Genomic DNA, 19,342 nt, shown 5'->3' with positions numbered 1-19,342 from the left:
GGAGGGGGAGGGGGAGGAGGGGGAGGAGGAGGGAGGAGGAGGAGGAGGGAGGAGGGGGAGGAGGAGGAGGAGGGAAGGGGAGGAGGGGGAGGGGGAGGGGGGAGGGGGAGGGGGAGGAGGGCGCTGAAGCCACACCCATCGGCGAGCGGATCGGGGGCAGCGAGTCGTCGGCCGCCGCTCTCCAGCCTCCGCCCGCACCGAGCAGCGGGACCCGGGCTGCACCGGGGAGGGGCCGCTCCGGGCCGCAACGCGAGGGCAGCGAGGGACGGCGGGGACCCGGCTCCGGGCGGGGCCGGCGGCAGCGACCATGATCGCTTTGTTCAACAAGCTGCTGGACTGGTTCAAGGCCCTGTTCTGGAAGGAGGAGATGGAGCTCACGCTGGTCGGGCTGCAGTACTCCGGCAAGACCACCTTCGTCAACGTGATCGCGGTACGGGGGCGCCGGGAGCGGGCGCGGGCCACCGGCCGGGGCCACGGGTCTGGCCGCGCCCTAGTGAGCCGGGGTCGCCGCCTGGCATGGCCGGGCACGGCCGGGCACGACCGGGCGGGGGAGGAGCCGGCCCTGGGCGCTTGGGGCCTAGTACGGCCGAGGGGGACCGGGGTGGCGCGCCACCCGCTCTCCGCCTGGGCCGGGATGGCACCGCTGCGGGCGAGGGAAAGGGTGCAAGGAGACAGGGCTGGTGCCCCGGGCCGGCGGCACCGAGGGGGTCTTGAGGCGGGAGGGATCCTCCGCAGGCCCCCTCCGGCCCCGCGCAAGGGGGCATGACGGGGCGAAAGTGCCCGGGCCTTCCCGCCCCGCGTGTAGAGGGTCACGGGACGGGGCGACGGAGCGGCTTGGGGAGGGGGCCTGGGCAAACCCAGCCCCACCCTGCGGGCTTAACCCCTTCTTGCCGGAAGAGGAAGCCCCGGCCCTATCGAGGAAGGGGAGGTATCCCCTGGGGTGGAGGAGTCAGCCGAGGTCCTTGGCTGAAGCCCAGACCCCTCCTCCCTGAGCCTCGCTGCGACCTGCGGAGTCCAGCGGGGGTCCGGGGAGGGTGGCATCCCACGGGGAGTCTGGAGTCTCCGCCGGGCTCAGAAGTTGCAGGCGGAGGCGCTTCTGCCCGGAGAGGAGTTGTAAGGGGCACTGCCGCTGGGGACGTGGGTGCGAGTGGCTGAGGTCTGTGGGTGTCGGGACTGAGGTGGGGACTGTGAGAGTCTTTCAGGGCCAGGGAAGTGGTGGGGAAGGAGTTAAAATCTCTCTCTCTCAAAAAAAAAAAAAGGGAAGATGAGCTCCCTGGGTGTGAGCTTAGGCTGCAGTAATGGCTGCGGCCAGGCCTGCCTTTCAGAGCCAGGCGGGACCAGGCTTGCGGTTCCGAGCAGCTTGGGACAGCGGCTGGGGCTGTCCAGGGACCCGGCTCCCGTCCCAAAGCTGGGGTTTGTGAGAACTGTGAATTGACCAGGTACTGACCAAGAATGCTGATGAGGTAGATCAGCAAAGGAATGTGGCCAGCCAGCCTCGTACCTCCACCTGCCTGTGTTGTTGCCCAACCTGGCCGAAGACAGGACTGGGTCTCAGCATCCCAGAAGGGCGCGTTCCAGGGAGGGAATGTCACTGACACCAGGCCTGAGACACAAGGGCAGATGGAAGGCTGAAGGGGCTGATGCCTGTGGTCACATGATCGGGCACTGGCTTCCTTTCAGATGAATGCTCCGCAAATGACCTCTGCCCCTTCCTCGACCCAAAGTCTCCTGGCTCCTCGTCTGACAGGGCAGGATCTTCGGGCTAATGCCGGGATCCTTGGCACAATGTATTCTTCAGCCAACATCTGCCCCTGGGCTCCTGTCTGCCTGTTGGCCCCTAGGGTCAGAGACCCACTGGTTAGACTTGACATTGACCTGGGCTCTTGGGCTCCCAGAGCGGCAACGACACCTGGACTCCTCTCTGGCTCTGCAGGCCTGGGTGGCCGGGCTTCTAGGTATTTAGGTCTGGGAAATGTCTCTGGGGTAAGACCGAAAGGAGAAAAAATTGCTGGGGCTTGACCCAGCTGTCACTTCCTGTCCCAAGGGGAGGTCTCCTCATGGAACATTACTAAAGCTGTACCCCTGGACAGGGATCCACAGGTACCCAGGTGGACTCTGTCTCCAGATCTAGAGGCCAACCTCTGACAGGAGGGCCCCGCCCCTGCAGACAGCATCGTGTGCAGAGGGTTGAAGGCCGTGGCAGGTCGGGAACAGAACGGGGAGCCCCAAATTCCACTGCCAGGGTCAAGAGTTTCTGTGGTCTACAGCGAACCTGCCCCCTCCCCAGCCCACGTGTTACCCTTTTTCATAATAAATTTGCCACTTCACCTGGTACATCCAAAAAAGGCAGGCTAAGTTTCCTTTTTGAAAGAGGCTTCCCAAGGAAAACCAGCCCTTGTGAGCTGCCCTTGGGATTCCAGCGTCCGGGTAACTCCAGTGTTTTCAGATCGTCCAGGGCTACCACACTGGCATTCCTGTCCACCCCGTGAATAATCACAGCTGAGTGTCTTCCAGAAAGGAGTGAGGAGTCAGAACCCCGGGCTCTGTTCCCGTGCCTACCACTGAATTTCTGAATTACCTTTGCCTGTGCGTTTGGTCTCCATTTGTCTCAGATCTTTGCTCGCTGGGTTTTTGTACTCACTCCATGAGGCCTGGCTGTAAATAGAAGTTGAGTTTAGTGTGTCTCGCTGCCCAGCAGGTTAATGCAAGCTAGAAAGAAATTATAGAGAGACTTTACAGTGCTTTTAAGAACCTAAAACTGATCTTTTTGAGTCCTGAAAAAGCTGTGATGCTAGCAAAGTTGGAGATGTTCAGCCCTAAGGGAAAGAAGAGGGTAGTCTTCAAATATTTAAAAGTTTAAAAGGCTGTCCTGTGGAAGAACTAGTGACAGGGCACCCAACGGGACTTACGAACAAGAGGTGGGAGTTACAGGAAGATGGATTTTGACTCATTATAAAGAACTTTCCGATAGTTGGAGCAGACCCAAGAGGGAATGGGGCAGGGGGATTCGAGTCTGAGAGGAGAGGGTCAGACTTGGTGACTTAAGGTCACTTCCAACCGTAAGTGAGGAGTCGGTGGGACAGGGAGGCATTAGCAGGGAGGTAAGTCATAACCTGATTCCATGTTAGTCCCATGCACAGCTGAGCAGGAGCTGTGGGTGCTGCAGAGCCTGGCTCCCGGAAGGTTCTCCCAGCATCCACCTTTGCCACGTCACATTCTGCCAGGTTAGGCTTCTCTTTTATTTGGGAGCCTGGGGATCTTCTCGTTGCCAGAGAGCAAGGGTGGTTCCCACGAGGTGTCAAAACCGGTTCCTAGCACTTTCTCCCTTCTCCCCTATTTTCCAGTAAGAAACCTGAAGCCCAGAGAGGTCCCCAGCCCCCACGATGAGTGATAAACAAGAGCTGAGCTCCCTTCCTCAGACTCAATGTTCTTAATCCAAACGTATAGGGGCAAAGTGGACTTCAGTCCGGCAGGCGCCCCCACCCCAGCACCCCAGCACCCCGCACCCTGCTGGGGTTGGGCGATGGTACTGCACTTGGTTCTCCCCACTTAGCGAGGAGAGAAGCAATCCTCCCTCTTCCTCAGTCATCCCTAACTTTGGGAGGCTTTTGGACTTTTGTGATCTCTGAGAAAAGTTATAGACCCTTTCCCCAGAAAAGTGTACGTACAAACAAAACTGCACACACACGTTGTGTGCAATTTCAGGGGACTCAGGAGATCTCTGAAGCCTGGCTGTGGAGCCCAGGGTGGGAACCTCTACTCTGCCTGGTCACTGGGCATCATCCGAGAGCCCTGGTGGGCGGGGGACGCTGCAGACGAAAGGGAATCTCTGCACTCCCTCAAGTGGGACCTGGGGTCTTCATTTGTCCTTGTAGGCACTGAATAAAAGCCAATCATCTCCTACACGTTGGCTAATGGTCAGAGCCCCTGACCTCTCTGTGTGGCCCACAGCAAATTATTCCTGCCACCTGGTAGGACAAAAGGGCGTGGCAAGGGCCGTCACTCTCAGATTCAAGGTTAAGTGAGCCCTGTCTCCTTTCGCCTGCTTCTGGGGGTGAGCGGAGGTGTCCTGTGCGTGAACATGGAGGTGACCTGGGCGGGAGTCGAGACCGGCCTTATTTGAAGCCTGTGACTAGTTTAGAACAACCCAGAGATCTTAGGGACTATTTAGAGGGGAGAAATGAGAATTATTAGAATTTGAAAATGGGCTTTGGGAAATGGAATTCCAGTTGACTCCCCAGTATTCAGCAAACAGTTACTAATGCTGTTACTGTGGACCTGGTTCCTCCCCCCAGTAAACAGATAACATAGAGTGTGGATCCTCCTTCTTACCAAAGGGAGTAGAGTACAAATAAACCAAAACCGTGGACAGGCCAGGAATTGCCCGGCCTCCATTGCGTTTGGGGCAGTGGCCTGTTTACTTTGCCCCAGAAAGTTTGACTTGAATATTTACTACTGGTTTGAAAATATGTCTGCTTTCCTTGAGATCTCCTTGCCCATTAATTAGACCATGACCTGTCGGGGGTCTTTTCCTGGGAGGTAATTTATTATTCTCTCCACTGGAGACTAAATCCAGGAAAGGGCTTCAGTTACAACAGAGAGATGGGTTAGACTTCCCGGTCCAGGGTGAGAGACTGAGAGTGCCTGATGACGACGGGCCTCTTCCCAGGACAGCTCCAGACTGGGGGGCACACCTAGGTCGGTTATGGCCTGCCCTTGCCTGAAAGCAAGGAGCGTTCAAGACGGCCCCTGCAGTGCCCTCCCTGGGAAGTGTGAGGTGCGCTGGCCTGACCTCCGTGTTGTTCTCCCAGCCGCGTGGCCCGGGGCTGGGGAGGGGTGCGGATGTGGGTTCTGTCCATTTTTGCAGCTTTTCCCATCCTGAGTCTTCTCTCCAGTCAGGACAGTTCAATGAGGACATGATCCCCACCGTGGGTTTCAACATGCGCAAAATCACCAAAGGGAATGTGACCATCAAGGTGAGAGGCAGGAGGCTGAACCTCTAGGCCCAGGCGAGGGGCATGCAGAGGAGTGTGTGTGTACATGCGTGTGCATGTGTGTGCATGCGTGTGCATGTGTTGGGAGGGCAGCCGCTGAAGCCCCTGCCAGCTGGAGGAGAGCAGGGGCTTGGGTCCCCTTGCTGGGGAGCTGGGAAAAGAGACTAAGAAGATTCCTGAGGGAGTCGGAGGGGTGTGGGGAGAGAGGGGAGAACTGGAGAGACAGCAGGGAGGCCCAGAGGGTAGGGCAGGGTAGGAGGGGCACTGGGGAGCCAAGATGGGTTTTGGTTGCCTGCCTGCTACTGAGGCCATCTCACACTCTTCTTGCTCAGCTCTGGGACATTGGGGGACAGCCGCGTTTCCGCAGCATGTGGGAGCGCTACTGCCGAGGAGTGAGCGCCATCGTGTAAGTACAGGGGCGCGGCCCAGGACCCCTCAGCCTTACCTGGCTTCCCCCAGCCCTGCTGCCTGCAAGGACCTCTGGGGCACAGGCTTGGATTAGACACAATCCTCCACTCGTGGCACACTGTCCTTCCCTTTGCATGCTGCTTATTTCTTACTGCACAGCCGCTCTGGACACCCACTGCTCAATTTAAGAACCAGACCATCAGCCAACCAGATGCACCTGTGCCTTCCTCCTCATTGTCTCCCTGCCTCCCCCAACCCACAGTCACCACTGTCATGAATTGCGTATGGTTTGTATGATTTATTTCCTTTGTGGGGCATTTGTTTGTTTGTTTGTTTGTTTTTTTGAGACAGGGTCTTGCTCTGTTGCACAGCAAGAGTGCAGTGGAATCATCTATAGCTCACAGCAACCTCAAACTCCTGCCCCAGCCTCCTGAGTAGCTGGGACTACAGGCACACAGCACCATGCTTGGCTAATTTTTGTAGAGATGGGATCTCATTATGTTGCTCAGGCCGGTCTGGAACTCCTGACCTCAAGTGATCCTCCCACCCGGGCCTCCCAAAGTGCTAGGATTACAGGAATTCGAGGCCAGCCTGGGCAACAGAGAGAGACCACCTCTTTAAATTAAATAATTTTTAAAAATTAAACAATTTTATTCTGTACCTATGTGTATATGCCCTAACAGTTGATTGTTTCATTTTCCTGAAAGAAGAAGCCCTAGACTATGGTACCTGATAAAGAAAAGAAAATCTTCCGGGTTTCCTTTGCTTTTTTCACTCTAACCTTGTCTAGTCTTTCCATGAAAACATAAATGGGTCACTTTGGGAGGGATTTATAGCTAATCCCACAGGGCGCAAACTTTGCCACGTGAATCCTGGCTTCCCCAGAGTAGGACCTTGGAGGACAGGAGAATGACAGGCCCCAAGAGTCCCTGTAGCTTTCTACCCCGTGGATTCAGAAAACATTCACGGAGCATCTGCCTGGAGCCAGGCTGGGGTAGCCCCGAGTTCCAGGTGACCAGCTTGCTGTTTTCCCCTTCTCTTCCTTCCTGCCTCTCAGCCCGTGGGGTCAGCGTGCTTGTCCCCGCCCTGCCTTTTCTCCCCAGGTACATGGTGGATGCTGCCGACCAGGAGAAGATCGAGGCCTCCAAGAATGAGCTCCACAATCTCCTGGACAAACCTCAGCTGCAGGGCATCCCGGTCAGCAGACCTAATGGAGCGGGAGGGGCAGGGGGCTCACCTGGGAGTCACTGGGGGCAGGTGACAGGCATTGTGGAGGAGGAGAGAGGAAATGGACCCAGGAGGCCAGCTCACTCCCCAGACCACCTGGACACAGCTGCCGGAGACCTCCTCCTCACCCTGCCTTCTCCGTAGGTCTTAGTCCTGGGAAACAAGCGAGACCTCCCGGGAGCACTGGATGAGAAGGAGCTGATTGAGAAAATGTGAGTTTTGAGGCTCTGATGCTTCCTGCTGCCCCAATTCCCCAGCGGCCAGACCTGCCGGCGGGGCCTGTTGCTGTTGTCAGCATTTGCCACACGGTGGCAGCAGAACCCACCTTTCCAGGAGCCTCGTCCTCCCACTGCAACCCTTGAGTGAGGAAGACTCTGGCCTCCCCTAGCCCCCCAGGCCCCCCCTAGCCCCAGGCCCCTCGGCAGTCCCAGCCTCAGCAGAGTCTACTCTGGTTTCCCCCCAGGAATCTGTCTGCCATCCAGGACCGAGAGATCTGCTGCTACTCCATCTCCTGCAAAGAAAAGGACAACATTGGTACGTGGGTTTGGGGAAGGGTGGGGAGGGGAGAGACATTTCTGGGTGTTTGGTGGCTCTCAAAGGTTCTCATTCCACACTGTCCTTTAAGCCCAAAGCTCCGTGGTTCTCCGGTAGCACAGCCAGCCAGGAGGCCCAGACCCTGAGCACTGTCCCAGCTCTGCCTCAAATGGCTGCGTGATCTGGGGCAAGTCTCTGGGCCCCACTTCTCGCCTCTGAGATCACAGGGCTGGGCCAGGTGATTCTCAGGCCCCTTGGGCTCGGGCACATTGTGGCTCCGTCTCTTTCCCCAGCCACCCAGGGGGGCTGTGTGGAGCTTGATGGCCCGGGACCGGCGATGCCCATGGGCTTGGTGCCTGGCTGCAGCGTGGGGGCCCCGGGTCCCTGCCCCGCTGCTTCTCTGCGGCCCCCCTGGGAGGGCCTCGTAACCTTCTTGCTTGTCCCCCTCAGACATCACCTTACAGTGGCTTATTCAACACTCAAAGTCACGGAGAAGCTGAGACCATGGCCCTTCTCCCTCGGACCAGGGACCGTCATCATCTACACCCGAAGCCAAGCTCCCCGCCCACCCCCGTCGTTCCCCCTAGGCCCACCCCCCCTCACTTAGTGTTGGGGGGCCCTCTGGGATCCCAGAGTCCTGTTCTGCTGAGGTTTGAACTCCTGTTTTTATTGTAAAATAAATTGCCCCCATTCTGGTCCCCTAACTTCTCACTGTCCCCTCTGCCTTGGCCCCTTCACCCAGCCCCGCTCCCGTCCCTCCCCTCCCAACACCGGGCCCCAAGGCCCCTGCCCTCCCGCCCCTGTACTTCCCTTCCCACACTCTCTGTTGTTGTCCTGTGTGTACAGTATATATATGTATATATATTTTAATTTTTTAATTTAAGCAAAGACTAAAATCAACCATTTGATGCTGCAGGGGCCATTCAGGATCTGGGAGGGGCAGCCTGGGGAGCAGGAAAGAGGTGCCGCTTGGCTCAGGACGAGTTCAGACCGGAAGGGTGGAGGCTGGCACCTGGGGCAGGTACCAGGCTGGGCACTGGTGGCCAGCCCTGTCCTGCATGTGTCCCCACCTCCCAGTCTGGCGCGTCCCTAGTGTGCTCGAATGCCACAGGCTGGAAGGAGCCTCTGGAGGTGCCTCTTCTCTGCTCCCAGCCTCGCTAGGGCCACCGGGCATCCCCAGGTGCCAGAGACCACCAGGCCGCGGGGCAGGAAGCAGCGTCCCTGCCGCCCAGCACCCCCTCCTGCCTGTTCCTGGCTCCCGGCGCCGGCCCCTCCCCAGGGCCCCACCTCCATGGCCCACCTCATTTTCTGTTCTCATTTTGCAGAGTTGCACAAGGAGAGAACTCAGCTTGGGGGGTTGGTTCTTTGGGTTTTGTTTGTTTATCTGTTTAATTTAATGATTTGTAAAGTGATGTTCCTCTTCCTTTTTTACACTTTTCAGCTCATATTTAACCTCTGTTTGGAAAATGATTCTTGTAACTGTACATTTTTTTGGCTCCTAATAACAACAACAACAAAAATAAATGACCAATTTTGTGTTGGGGGGGTGTATGGAAGCGGTTATTTTCCCGCAGACGGCATGGAGTGACCGGCGGGCCGCAGGGCCAGCACACGCCTGCACGCTGGGCACAAACAGAGCCCCAGAGAGCCACCCACGGCCAGCAGGGCACGTGGTCAGTGGGACACAATGGCTCCGCACACAACAGCGCCCACACGAGCGTGCGGCTGGGCTCACCTTCCCGCGGTCCGGCCTTGAGCGGGCAGGTCTGCCCGGCGCTCTGCGAAGGGCTCGGGTGGTAGAGGCAGGAGGGCGGGGGCTGGATGCTGCTTTGTGCTGGGACTGAGCGTCCCTTTCCTTGTGACCAGTTCAGTCCTCAGCCGCAGCCAGGGTGGCCCAGAACCAGCGCTCTGCCCCCGCCCTCGTCCCCACCCCGGGGCCTGGCCATTGTCCTCGTGGCTTCCTCTCCTGCTGCCTCTCTGTTGGTGGCAGTGCCGCTGGCTTGCGGGAGGAGCCGTGCCCTCCGTCCTCTGCCCACCCCTGGAGCCAGGCCGCCCTCCGCACTGCCCGGGGCTGCCGCCGTGGAGCCTCCTGGGCCCGCTCGCTCGCACGAGGCCATCTTGACCCAGTTTTGCCGCAAGCCCCGCCTCCCTGCTCGCCGCCCCTTCCCCCTGCAAAGTGGAGCAGGCCCCTGCAGAACGCCCGTCCCTGCCCAGCCCTCCCACCGCAGGGAAAGGAGCTGCCTCTTCCCTCAGTTCTGGGAAGAGCCCTTGACCTCCCTGTCCCGGCCCCCCCAGCCCCTGCCCTTTGGGGGTGTCCAGGGCTTCCTCCTGGAGACACTTTCTAGGCCCCCTGCCGGGAGAGGCAGCTCCCCGTAGCCAGAGTTTGAAAAGATTGGGGATGGAATTTGGCAACCGGAGCCAAGTGATGCTAGGGTGCCTTCCAGCTCCTAAGGGACAGGAGACGTGCTCTTCTGGTTAGGGTTGAAGGTGGCCCAGGCTCTGCCCCCTGCCCTCTCCTGGCTACAAAGGTGGCTGGGTTTGCCCCTGGCGTGGGATCCTGGGGGGGACCAACAGTCACTCATCTGGGGCCATTTTTCTCACGTCCTGTCACCCTCCAGTGAGGGCTGAGGTTTGAGGTAAGCGGGACTGAGCTGGCGACCAGTAGGCACGCAGCATCCCACCACCGTGCCCGCATGCAGCAGGGTCCTAGTATGACCGAAAGAACTTGTTAAGGTATTTCAGGAGGCTGAGACAGTTGGATTGCTTGAGCCCAGGAGTTCAAAGCCAGCCTGGGCAACATAGCAAGACCCCACCCCACAAAAAAAATAAAAACTTTTAAAAGTTGACCTGCGGACAGATAGTGTATGTAAATCATCACACTTGGGGCCCTTTGATGCCAAGACCTGGAAGAGTTTAAGAATACCCTGGCCAAGCCTGCTCCACAGCACTGGAGAATTGAATTCCCAAAGGAGAGGAAGGAAGGAAGAAAAAGAGCCAAGCACCACGCCAGGTGCTTTGTATGTCTCGTCTCATTAAATGACTGACCATAGTCCTCTGCGAGGGAGGGATCGTTCCCACTTTACAGATGAGGAAGCTGAGACCGCGAGGCCAACTGATGCATTCGGATCAATGATGGAAGGGCGATTTCCTAAGTGGGTTGGCGAGATGCAGTGGATTGCAGGCCCCTTGCCCCCCAACCTGGCATTTGGGGCTGCAGGCTGGTCTCCCCAAGTCTGCTCTGGGGCGTGTCAGTGTTCCCTCAGCATCCCAGCTCAAGTCCACTGCCACCATGTGCCGCCCTCCCCCTACCCCAGCCTGGGACCCCTGAGCAACAAACCCCACATTGTTTCTCCAGCTGGCCCAGGCTGCAGGGACAGTGGCTCTTTCCCAAGGCCCAGCCTGCTGATGATTCTGCAAGCCATTCACGTCACAGGCCTGGGGGGCGGCGGTGGCAGGGCCTTGGATTCACCGCCTCCCAGCCCATGTTTGTCTCTGAGTCGGCCAACCAGCAGGAGGGAGAGGCAGAGGGTGCCCCCCAAACAGGATGCTGGGGTGCCCCCTCCCCTGCCCACAGCCTTCCACCCTCAGCCCTCTCCCTCCCCGTCCGGATTCCGGACTTCACCTCGGTTCACCCGGCCCCCCGCCTGCATCCCTTAGGAACCTTGGTGCCTCTGGGCTGGGGGGCAGGGACGGGGGCAGAAGGAGTTGGGGGAGACAGGAGGAAGCAGCCCCGGTGGCCGCGGCGCAGCAAGCCCGCCTTTGGCCCCCTCTCCTCCACGCACCACCATGCTAAGTTTCTACAGACAAAGCTGGGGGCTTCAGTCACCGTGGCAACAGGTCTGCTGAGCAATGGGTGGGTGTCATTCCCCAGCACAAAGGGTGTGCGCATGGTAGCAGCATCACCTAGCAACGGCCTCCTGCTCTCTTGGCGTCACCCGGCCCTGGGGGTGGGTGCCAGGGAGAGAGAACAAGGCCGTTAAGATCCCTAGGAGAGGGGGAGGGCAGCTTGGGCACAGGGCAGGCCGAGGCCAAGGGGCGTGGGTGGGTGGACAGAGGAGAACGGAGCCCAGGGCACTGGGAGCCCCCTGCCCCTCACCACCCCTGGGCCCGGGGGCGCTTCCTGAGGCTCACGTGGAGGTCCTCGGTGGGCCCAGTGGGCGGACGTCTCTCATGGGACCTGGAGCTGAGCTTCCGACGCGGCAGGGTGGCTCTGAGGAAAGCTGGGCTTCTGGGGCAGGGCGGGACTGGCGGCCCAGGCTGAGGCCTCACTTCCGGCTGATGTGTCGGCTTCTCAGGGCCCGACAGGGCTAAGGGTGCCCTTCGGAAGGCCCCAGAGGTGGAGCTGTGGCAGCGGGACTTCAAGGGCAGGGGGCGGCAAAGGGAGCTGCAGGGTCTGTTGGGGACGGTGATAGAGCTCTGGCGGGAAGGGTGGGGTGCTGGGGTGGGGGGGGCGGCCCCGGGGCAGGCAGCTGGGCTGTCTACAGGCAAAACACTCCATTCCAAGAAACTGAACAAGAGCAGCTCTCAGAGTGAGGCTGGGCAGCCCTGAGGCTCATGGAGGGAGGCCACTGGATTCCCTCAAGTGGGGGCTTTGTGGAGAGAGGCCCAAACAGACATGGGCGCTCCAGAGGACACGAGTTCACAGCCTTTTGACTTCCCAGGGGCTGCTGGGTTTAGGCTGGGATGAGGACTTAAGTCCCCCCAACCCCCTGCCCTCCATCCTCTTTGTCCTGCAAAAGCCATAGCACCCTTACGGGGGCAGGGCTGTGCAGACAGCAGCCGGCCAAGGCCAAGGCCAAAGGTGGTCAGGAGGAATCCCCCCAGGGCCCTGCCTGGCCCAGGGAAGGCCCAGGTACATCTGGGCTCTACCAAGATCCGGCACAAGAAAGTGCAGTGGGCATAGGGGTATTTCTACCTAGTTTATTGTTTTTCAAGATGGGCCTTCTATAGGAAAGCACCTAACAGGGGCAGCTGGGACAGGGCAACCCAGGGCATCTGAAAGAAACGAGGTGGAAGGAGACAGAAATCTCCAGAAGAAGAGAAGTCAGCGGTGACAGGGCGCATCCAGGGCTGGGACAGACCCGGTCCAGAGAAAGGGGAACTGAGCCACGTCGGGCAGCCCCAAGGTGCCCCCACCCGGGATGGGGCTCCAGGGCAAAGGGTGGGGGATGATGCTCAGAGGGGGCACCTGAAGGAGAGTCAGCTTCCTAGGTGAGCGAGGGAGGAAGGGCTGGAGCCAGGAGACGCAGGCCAAGTTCTGGCTCCCACCTGGTGGCACTGAGTTTCCAGGCAGCTCTAAGGACCTAGAAGCATCATGGCCCACCGGTGGAAAGGACAGGGCTGGAAGGCCCCACAAGTGACAGGAAGGGCCCTGCTGGGAGAGGGGGCTTCGACATGCCCAAACCTCGACAAGAGGAACCAAATCCATCTCTAGGCAGCAAGACGGGCACAAAGCAAGACCTATGGGGACAGAAACGCAGGCACGGGCTGGGCGGCGGCTCCGCCTCAGCAGGGCGTGCCCAGGGGCAGGAGCGGAGGTGACTCCCTGGGCTTGTGGAAGTAGATGGAGGAGGACACCTCGGTCTTGAGCTTGCTGTCCGAGCCGTCGGTGGCCGAGGCATCCCCGGCCCGGCCGCAGTCCTCGCAGCAGCAGCAGCAGCAGCAGTCCAGGAAGGCCTGGCCCAGCGGCTTGCACACGCACAGCAGGAGCACGGGGGTGATGGCGCCCTTGAAGAAGGTGGAGAACTGGTTGATGAGGCCCAGGAGGTCCAGGGTCTGGCGCGTGAGCTCGGTGGACAGGTAGGCCACCACGATGTTGCACACGTTCTCGGGGAGGGTGCAGCAGGCGTAGACCACGGTCAGGCCCACCACGGTGCTGTTGAGCTGGCTCTCGCACTGCTGGTGCTTGCCCGCCCGGCACTCCGGCTTCCTGCCCGGGGGGCCCCGCACCCGCCACGTCACCAGCTGGCAGGTGACGGTGAAGAGGATGGGCAGGCAGAAGTAGCAGCCGAAGTACCACCACATGCGGGCGTTCTGGTACGTCATCACCAGTGAGTAGAGGGACTCGGGCAGGCTGGCCGAGGGCTTCATGACGCACGAGTCCACGGTGCCCGTGGTGGGGGCCGGCTCCTGCGCCAGCTGCCACAGCAGGAGCTCGGGCACGGCCAGCGTCATGGAGCCCACCCAGATGACAGCCAGCTTGGCCAGGATCGACTGGCACCGCTCGATGGGCCGCACCTTGGGCAGGGTGCTGGTAGCCACGTGGAAGCGGTCGATGCCCAGGGCACAGAGGCTGAAGGTCGTGACGCCCAGAGAGGAGACCTGTGGGTTAGGAGGTGGAGGAAGAGAGAAGCTCTTGGTCAAAACCGCTGGGGACGAGGGAGGACGACAAATTGAGTGAGAAGCGTAGAAGTAATAGTAATGGCAACGACGACTATTTAAGGAGCATTTTCTACCCGTCAGGCACTTCCCCCGCCGCTGAGGGACGGCAGGGGTGAGGCTCACACGCACACACCTGCCTCTTCTCACCTTGACTTTGCCTGTCAGGCTAGGGGACAAACGGCCTGGCTCCGACAGACCCTGTGTTCTCTGAGAAACTTTGGGAATTCATCTCTAAGGAAGAACCAAGACAAAGGCACAGAAGTTCTGGCTCTCTGCTGGCCCTCCCACTTCCTGCACCCCATGTTTTGCACGGATCAGTGGGTGGTGTTGGGGAGCGTAGCACTCACGCACACACACGCACTCACTCTCCTGGCCCCGTCCTGAGGAGCTCGGGCTGCGTGGGGAAGCAGCCCCCACTCTGAGCCAGCTGTACCCCACTCCCCACACAGAATTCACTGAGCACACAGGAAAACGACCCTGTGAGCCAAGAGGAAGAAGCCAGAGCAGCAGGGAGAAAGCACCAGAGAGCATAAAGGAACAGGGAACCCTCCCGCGACACCAAATGATGTCCAGCCACACTCAGGGATTGTGCTCAGATCCCTCCTCCTGTCCAAATTCCTCCCTCCTCTGGCTGGGGGAACACAATCCCCGGCTTATTAGCACTGCCACCAAGTGTCCTTTGTGAGAACCCCAGCCCCCTCCCTTGGCAGGCAAGCCCAGGCCTGTGGAGGAGCAGCCTTCAGCCTCGAGCAAAAACACCGCTCTCTCCCCCTGTCCCTGCGTCTCAAAAACATCTCGAGTTTATTCCAAGCTGCCTCCTCCAGCTCCCTGCTAGGGGCCATCCCGAGATCCTCCCTGTGAAAGGGTTTGGGGCAGCGTGTTTTGCCCCCCGACTCTCACCCCATGCCCAGCCTGGAGGGAGGACACTCTATCAGCCCAGGGGTCATCCCTGTCCCCCAGGAGGGATGGTGGGTGGCCTGGCCGGACCGAGGCCAGAGCCTGCGTATCAGATACGTGGAGACCCACAGCCAGGCAGGGCCAGGCGTTCTCGGACCTACCAGCCTCTTGCAAGCAAGAGTTCACATGTCTGCACTTCCCGGTTCTCCTCTTGCACCATTCCCCGGTAAAAACCACCAACTATTAGATTATTTTAATTCTAAGCACTTTATAGACATTACCATTTAATCCTTCAAGAATTCATGCAGATAGCTATCGCTGCTGCTGTTGTTGTTGTTGTCCCCAATTTAAAGATAAGGAAATTGAGTTTTAAGCAGGTTAAGTAACTTACCAAGGTCACTCAGCTAGCGACAGGCGAAGCCCGTTTTCTAATCAAGTCTACCCCATGCCAAAGTCCCGTGTCTGACCGCTCTCAGCTCACCCGGGCTGTGAGCACGAGATGGCGGGTGACTAAGAGGCACAGGCTGTCCCCCACTGCAGGGTCTCCTTTCAGATCGAAGTGCCTTTGGGCCACCATTAGGCAGCCTCCCTTGCTGGGGAAGGACAGGAAAGGACTGAACCAGCTGCCGAGCCTCAGAGAGTCTGTCCAAGTGTGAAATCGTCATTAACACATGGTGACTTAGGGACAGACCTGGGAATAGGACCTGTGTCCAAATGCCTGACCCCGATTCCTTCTCCAGCCAGGCAGGTCACCCGTGTCATGCAGCACCACCCACAGAGGAACAGCCACTGTCACTAAGTCCTCACTATTACCCCCCACACAGCCAAAATTTAAAAGGCTGCTTATTTGTCTGCTGATATAGAGACAGTGGCCTTGCTGTGTCTCTTTCATAAATGTACCTGTACTGGTGTATTTCTGCAGCATTCTAAGTTGTCTCTATTTGATCTACACATCCTTCAACACCCATGGACTCACCCTGGGGTGGAAGTTCCCAGAAGTAAGGGTGTAATGATACACCTTAGAGCTGTGGAACTTGCCGGCTGGAAGGGCCATCTGGTCCACCCCCGGGTTGGGGGCTAAGGAAACTGGGAAGGTGATGCCACCCGCCCAGTGACACCCAGCATGTCGGTGGCAGAGCTGAGACTGGAGCCCCCGACTAGCTCCAGCGCTCAGAGCCAGGTCCTCCCTCCCAGAGAGGGTTTAGGAGGTTGTGATGAAGATGACAGCGATGACAAGAATGACAGTGAGGAAGGGAAGGAAGGATCTTCCCTTCTGGCGTCTGTGCTCCCAGGGAGCGGATGGTGACTTTATCCCGGGGTCTGTAGGAAACTGGGCTCTCCCCTCGGGCTCTGCGCGGGGAGGCAGGATATGGAGGGGTGCAGAGGGGCAGCTGTGGGTGCAGGGCAGCGGCAACAGGCACAGAGGGAGGAAAAGGAGACACGACCAAGGACGGAGGGGGCTGGGGCAGGGCGGGGCAGCGTAGGGTCTAGGGATGGGGCAAGAGCACTGCCTTGAGGTTTTTCCCAAAGCAGGAGACCAGGCTGGGCTGGAACACGGGGGTCCTGAACACCTGCCTCGTTCTCCCGTAAGCAACCAGAAACCAGACCTGGGCCTGCATCCTTCCCCAAGGTGCAGGAGGGGGAGCAGGTCGGAGCCCCACAGCTCTGCACACCCCCAAAGGCCACTTCCACGGGCCTGACGGAGAGGGGACCCCCTTCCCCGATTGCAGCCCCACGGCTGAGCTCTGGCAGGATGTACACTCACCTCCATGAAGGGCACAGCCCGACAAGAAATGTCACCAAGCAGCCTCTGCTTGGTGATCTCATTGAAGATGACAATGGGGAGGCAGAAAAAGAGGACCAGAAAATCCCAGAGGGCCAGGCTGGCGAGGATGGAGTTCCAGGCGCTCTTCAGGTAGTAGCTGTGCCACACGATGCACATGACGGACAGGTTGCCCACGATGCCCACGGCAAACACCACCAGGGCCAGGAGCATGACGGCGTAGGCGCTGTAGGAGCTCTCTGTCACCGGGTACAGGGGGTTCTGGATCTGCAGCCTCTGTCCCGGTGCCCCTGTCAGATTGCCCCTCAGCCGCTGCCCGCTGCCTGGGGTGCCCCCGTCCTTGCCTGGGCTGGGGCTGGTGGCCACCAAGAGCCGGGTGGGCTGCAGGCCAGCGGGGTGCATGGGCCGGGGGTACTCAGCCCACTCCTCGGGCCCGTACTGCTGCACACCTTTGGCCTCCTCATCCTCGGTGCCTCGCTTGGGTCGGCTCTGCTGCTCCTGCGCCTCAGCTCTGCGCCTGTCCGAGTGCAGAGGGGCCCCCCCAGAGACCCTGCTAAGTCCCGCAGCCAGCACCGCAGCAAGACAGATGGCCAGGGGCCACAGCCACCGCATGGCCGGACGAGCAGGAGGCAGCTGCCCCTCGGAGAGCAGGTGAGGGCAGGGCGCCCAAGTGCGGGGCTCCGGAGGCAGCTGGCCGGCTGGGTCCGCCCCCAGTCAGGCGTCTGGCATCACCCGCCCTCCTGCCCAGCCCCCGGCCAGGCCGGGCAGGGCCCTCTGCTGGACGCACAGTGCTCTGCTGCCCCCCGTGTGTCTTGTCCTGCACGGCTGTCCCGCTCAGGAACCAGGCGTGTCCCACTGCAGGGCCACGGAGACTAGGGAGGAAACGTGGCTGGCCCAGAGTGACACAGCGAGGGGTCTGGGGCACGGGTCTCCTGGTTCCACCTGATCCTACATTCAAAACTGAGCAATAACCGTCACTGTCATTTACCGAACACTCACTGGGCCCCAGCACTCAGCTGGTTTCTCAGTCACCCCTACAGCAGTTCTAGGGGGTAAGTGCTGTTGTCCCCCATTTCTCAGATCTGAGATCTGACTTTTGTAGAGGTCACTTGCCACATAGCTGAGGCAGAGCCACGCCCAGAACCCAGATGTGACCCGACAGCCTTCTAACTCAACACTGTTCTCAACAGGTGGGGCCCGTCCACCTCCGTCCTCATCACGCTGCTCCCCAAGGAAAACAGCGACATCCCAAATTTTAAAATGCCATGTTCTGATCCAGACACAAGACAGATGGACATTTGTGTGGCCTTACACAATTCTAACACAGGAAGAGATCCTAGAGACACCAACCCTCTAATTTTTCAGAAGTGGAAACGGACGTCCAGAGAGGTCAAGGGCCAAGGCCAGGTGCTCAGCGGCGCCATCTCTGCCGTGGGGTCTTCGTGCTCCCAGGCAGGTGCCCCCGCAGCACAGACCCCAGCACAGACCCCAGCACAGGGCTGCACGTGGCGAGCCGAGCCGAGTTCTCTGCTCTTTCCTTACACTCACAAAGACGCCCCATCGCACGTCCTGCTGTGCCCTGCCCAGAGCAGGTGACTGATAATCACCTCCGCTAGGACGGTTGGAAAGTCAGAGGCCACTAGGTGGAACCAAATGTTCAGCGATGGAAGTTAAGTACCTGGAGTCAGACTGTCACCCCGTCCAATCCTACCCTGCCCCGCTCTGCCCGAGCGCTGCCTTTTTGCGGCTGAGACCAGCGGAGAAGAGATGACAGGGGAGGTTCCAGGGGCGAGACCAAGGGGATGGTGGGACGCACCCCCCCTGTTCCCTCCCCGCAGAGGGTGCCCAGCATGGAGCCCCCAAAAGTGCTCTTCTCCGAGCCCTGGCTCTGTTTCCGGAAAATTCCTCCGTCTGGACCAAGCCAGAGGCATCACCCCTACTCAGAAGCACGCCAGGCAGAAAGCGAAAGCCTTTCCCAGCCTTTCCCATCGGGGTGATCCATGACCCCAGGAATTCCCCGTTCTTCCCCCTGGGAATCTCCCCTGTGTTGGCCACAGGATCAGCACTGAGTTGGGACAGAGTAGGAAAGAGGCCTTTTTTTTTTTTTGAGACAGAGTCTGGCTCTGTTGCCCGGGTGAGTGCCGTGGCGTCAGCCTCGCTCACAGCAACCTCAAACTCCTTGGCCCAAGCGATCCTCCTGCCTCAGCCTCCCGAGGAGCTGGGACTACAGGCATGCGCCACCATGCCTGCCTAATTTTTCTATTTTTGGTAGAAATGGGGTCTCCCTCTTGCTCAGGCCAGTCTCGAACTCCTGACCTCCAGCGATCCTTCTGCCTCGGCCTCCCAGAGTGCTAGGATTACAGGTATGAGCCACTGCACCCGGCCATGAGAGGGACTGAGGTGAGGGTGTCTGGGTTGACGTGGAAGTGCCACCCATGACAATAGTAAGAGCTAACATTCTATTGAGCAGAGTCCACATGCCAGGCATTCTCCGGCCGACAGCACACTCTGGAACCAGACCGCCCGGATTTCATTCCTGGCCCTGCCACTTACTAGCTGTACATGTGACTCTGGTCAGGTACTAACCTTGGTGCCTCCGCTTCCTCATCTGTAACATGGGGACAGTAACAGGCTTGTTGTGAAGATTAGGATTAAATGATGCCATGTGCAGTGGCTCGTGCCTAGAGTCCTAGCTACTAGAGAGACTGAGGCAGGAGGATCCCCTGAGGCCAGGAGTTCAAAGCTTTAGTGTGCTATGATCGTGCTTGTGGGTAGATGCCGCACACAAGCCTGGGCAGCACAGCAATACTTCGTGTCTCTCTCTCTCTCTCTCTCCTTTTTCTTTTGAGACAGGGTCTCGCTCTGCCGCCCAGGTGGACTGCAGTGATGCCATCATAGCTCACTGCAACCTTGGACTCCTGGCCTCCAGCCATCCTCCCACCTCCACCTCCCAAAGTGCTGCTGGAACTACTGGTATGAGCCACGGTGCCTGGCCCAACCTCATCTCTTAAAAAAAAAGATTCAATGAGTTCATCATGGAAATCACTGGAACGATATCTGGAACATAGTAAGCACTAGATAAATGTCAGCTATTGGCTGGAATTAACTCATCTAATTC

The 19,342-nt window shown here is 59.1% G+C and overlaps 2 protein-coding genes across 2 annotated transcripts; one reads left to right on the top strand and one right to left on the bottom strand.

The window, feature by feature from the left end:
• Window positions 1–143: 143 nt before the first annotated feature.
• ARL8A (ADP ribosylation factor like GTPase 8A) lies at window positions 144–8,705 on the top strand. Its single transcript, XM_045536226.1, has 7 exons — window positions 144–430; window positions 4,896–4,976; window positions 5,327–5,400; window positions 6,506–6,599; window positions 6,774–6,841; window positions 7,093–7,163; window positions 7,614–8,705. Exons 1-7 carry the CDS (start codon window positions 308–310, stop codon window positions 7,661–7,663), a joined length of 561 nt encoding a protein of 186 aa, XP_045392182.1. The 5' UTR covers window positions 144–307; the 3' UTR covers window positions 7,664–8,705.
• A 3,363-nt stretch (window positions 8,706–12,068) lies between these two features.
• On the bottom strand, window positions 12,069–17,741 carry GPR37L1 (G protein-coupled receptor 37 like 1). The gene is made up of 2 exons (XM_045536225.1): window positions 16,207–17,741; window positions 12,069–13,484 (listed from the first exon to the last, which is right to left on the bottom strand). The coding sequence occupies exons 1-2, from the start codon at window positions 16,834–16,836 to the stop codon at window positions 12,669–12,671; spliced, it is 1,446 nt and encodes a 481-aa protein (XP_045392181.1). The 5' UTR covers window positions 16,837–17,741; the 3' UTR covers window positions 12,069–12,668.
• Window positions 17,742–19,342: the final 1,601 nt, after the last annotated feature.

Source organism: Lemur catta, chromosome 23, assembly GCF_020740605.2.
Source record: "Lemur catta isolate mLemCat1 chromosome 23, mLemCat1.pri, whole genome shotgun sequence".
NCBI classification, from domain to species: Eukaryota; Metazoa; Chordata; class Mammalia; order Primates; family Lemuridae; genus Lemur; species Lemur catta.
Note: the sequence above shows the minus strand (reverse complement) of the source record. Positions and strands in the feature narration are given on the sequence as shown.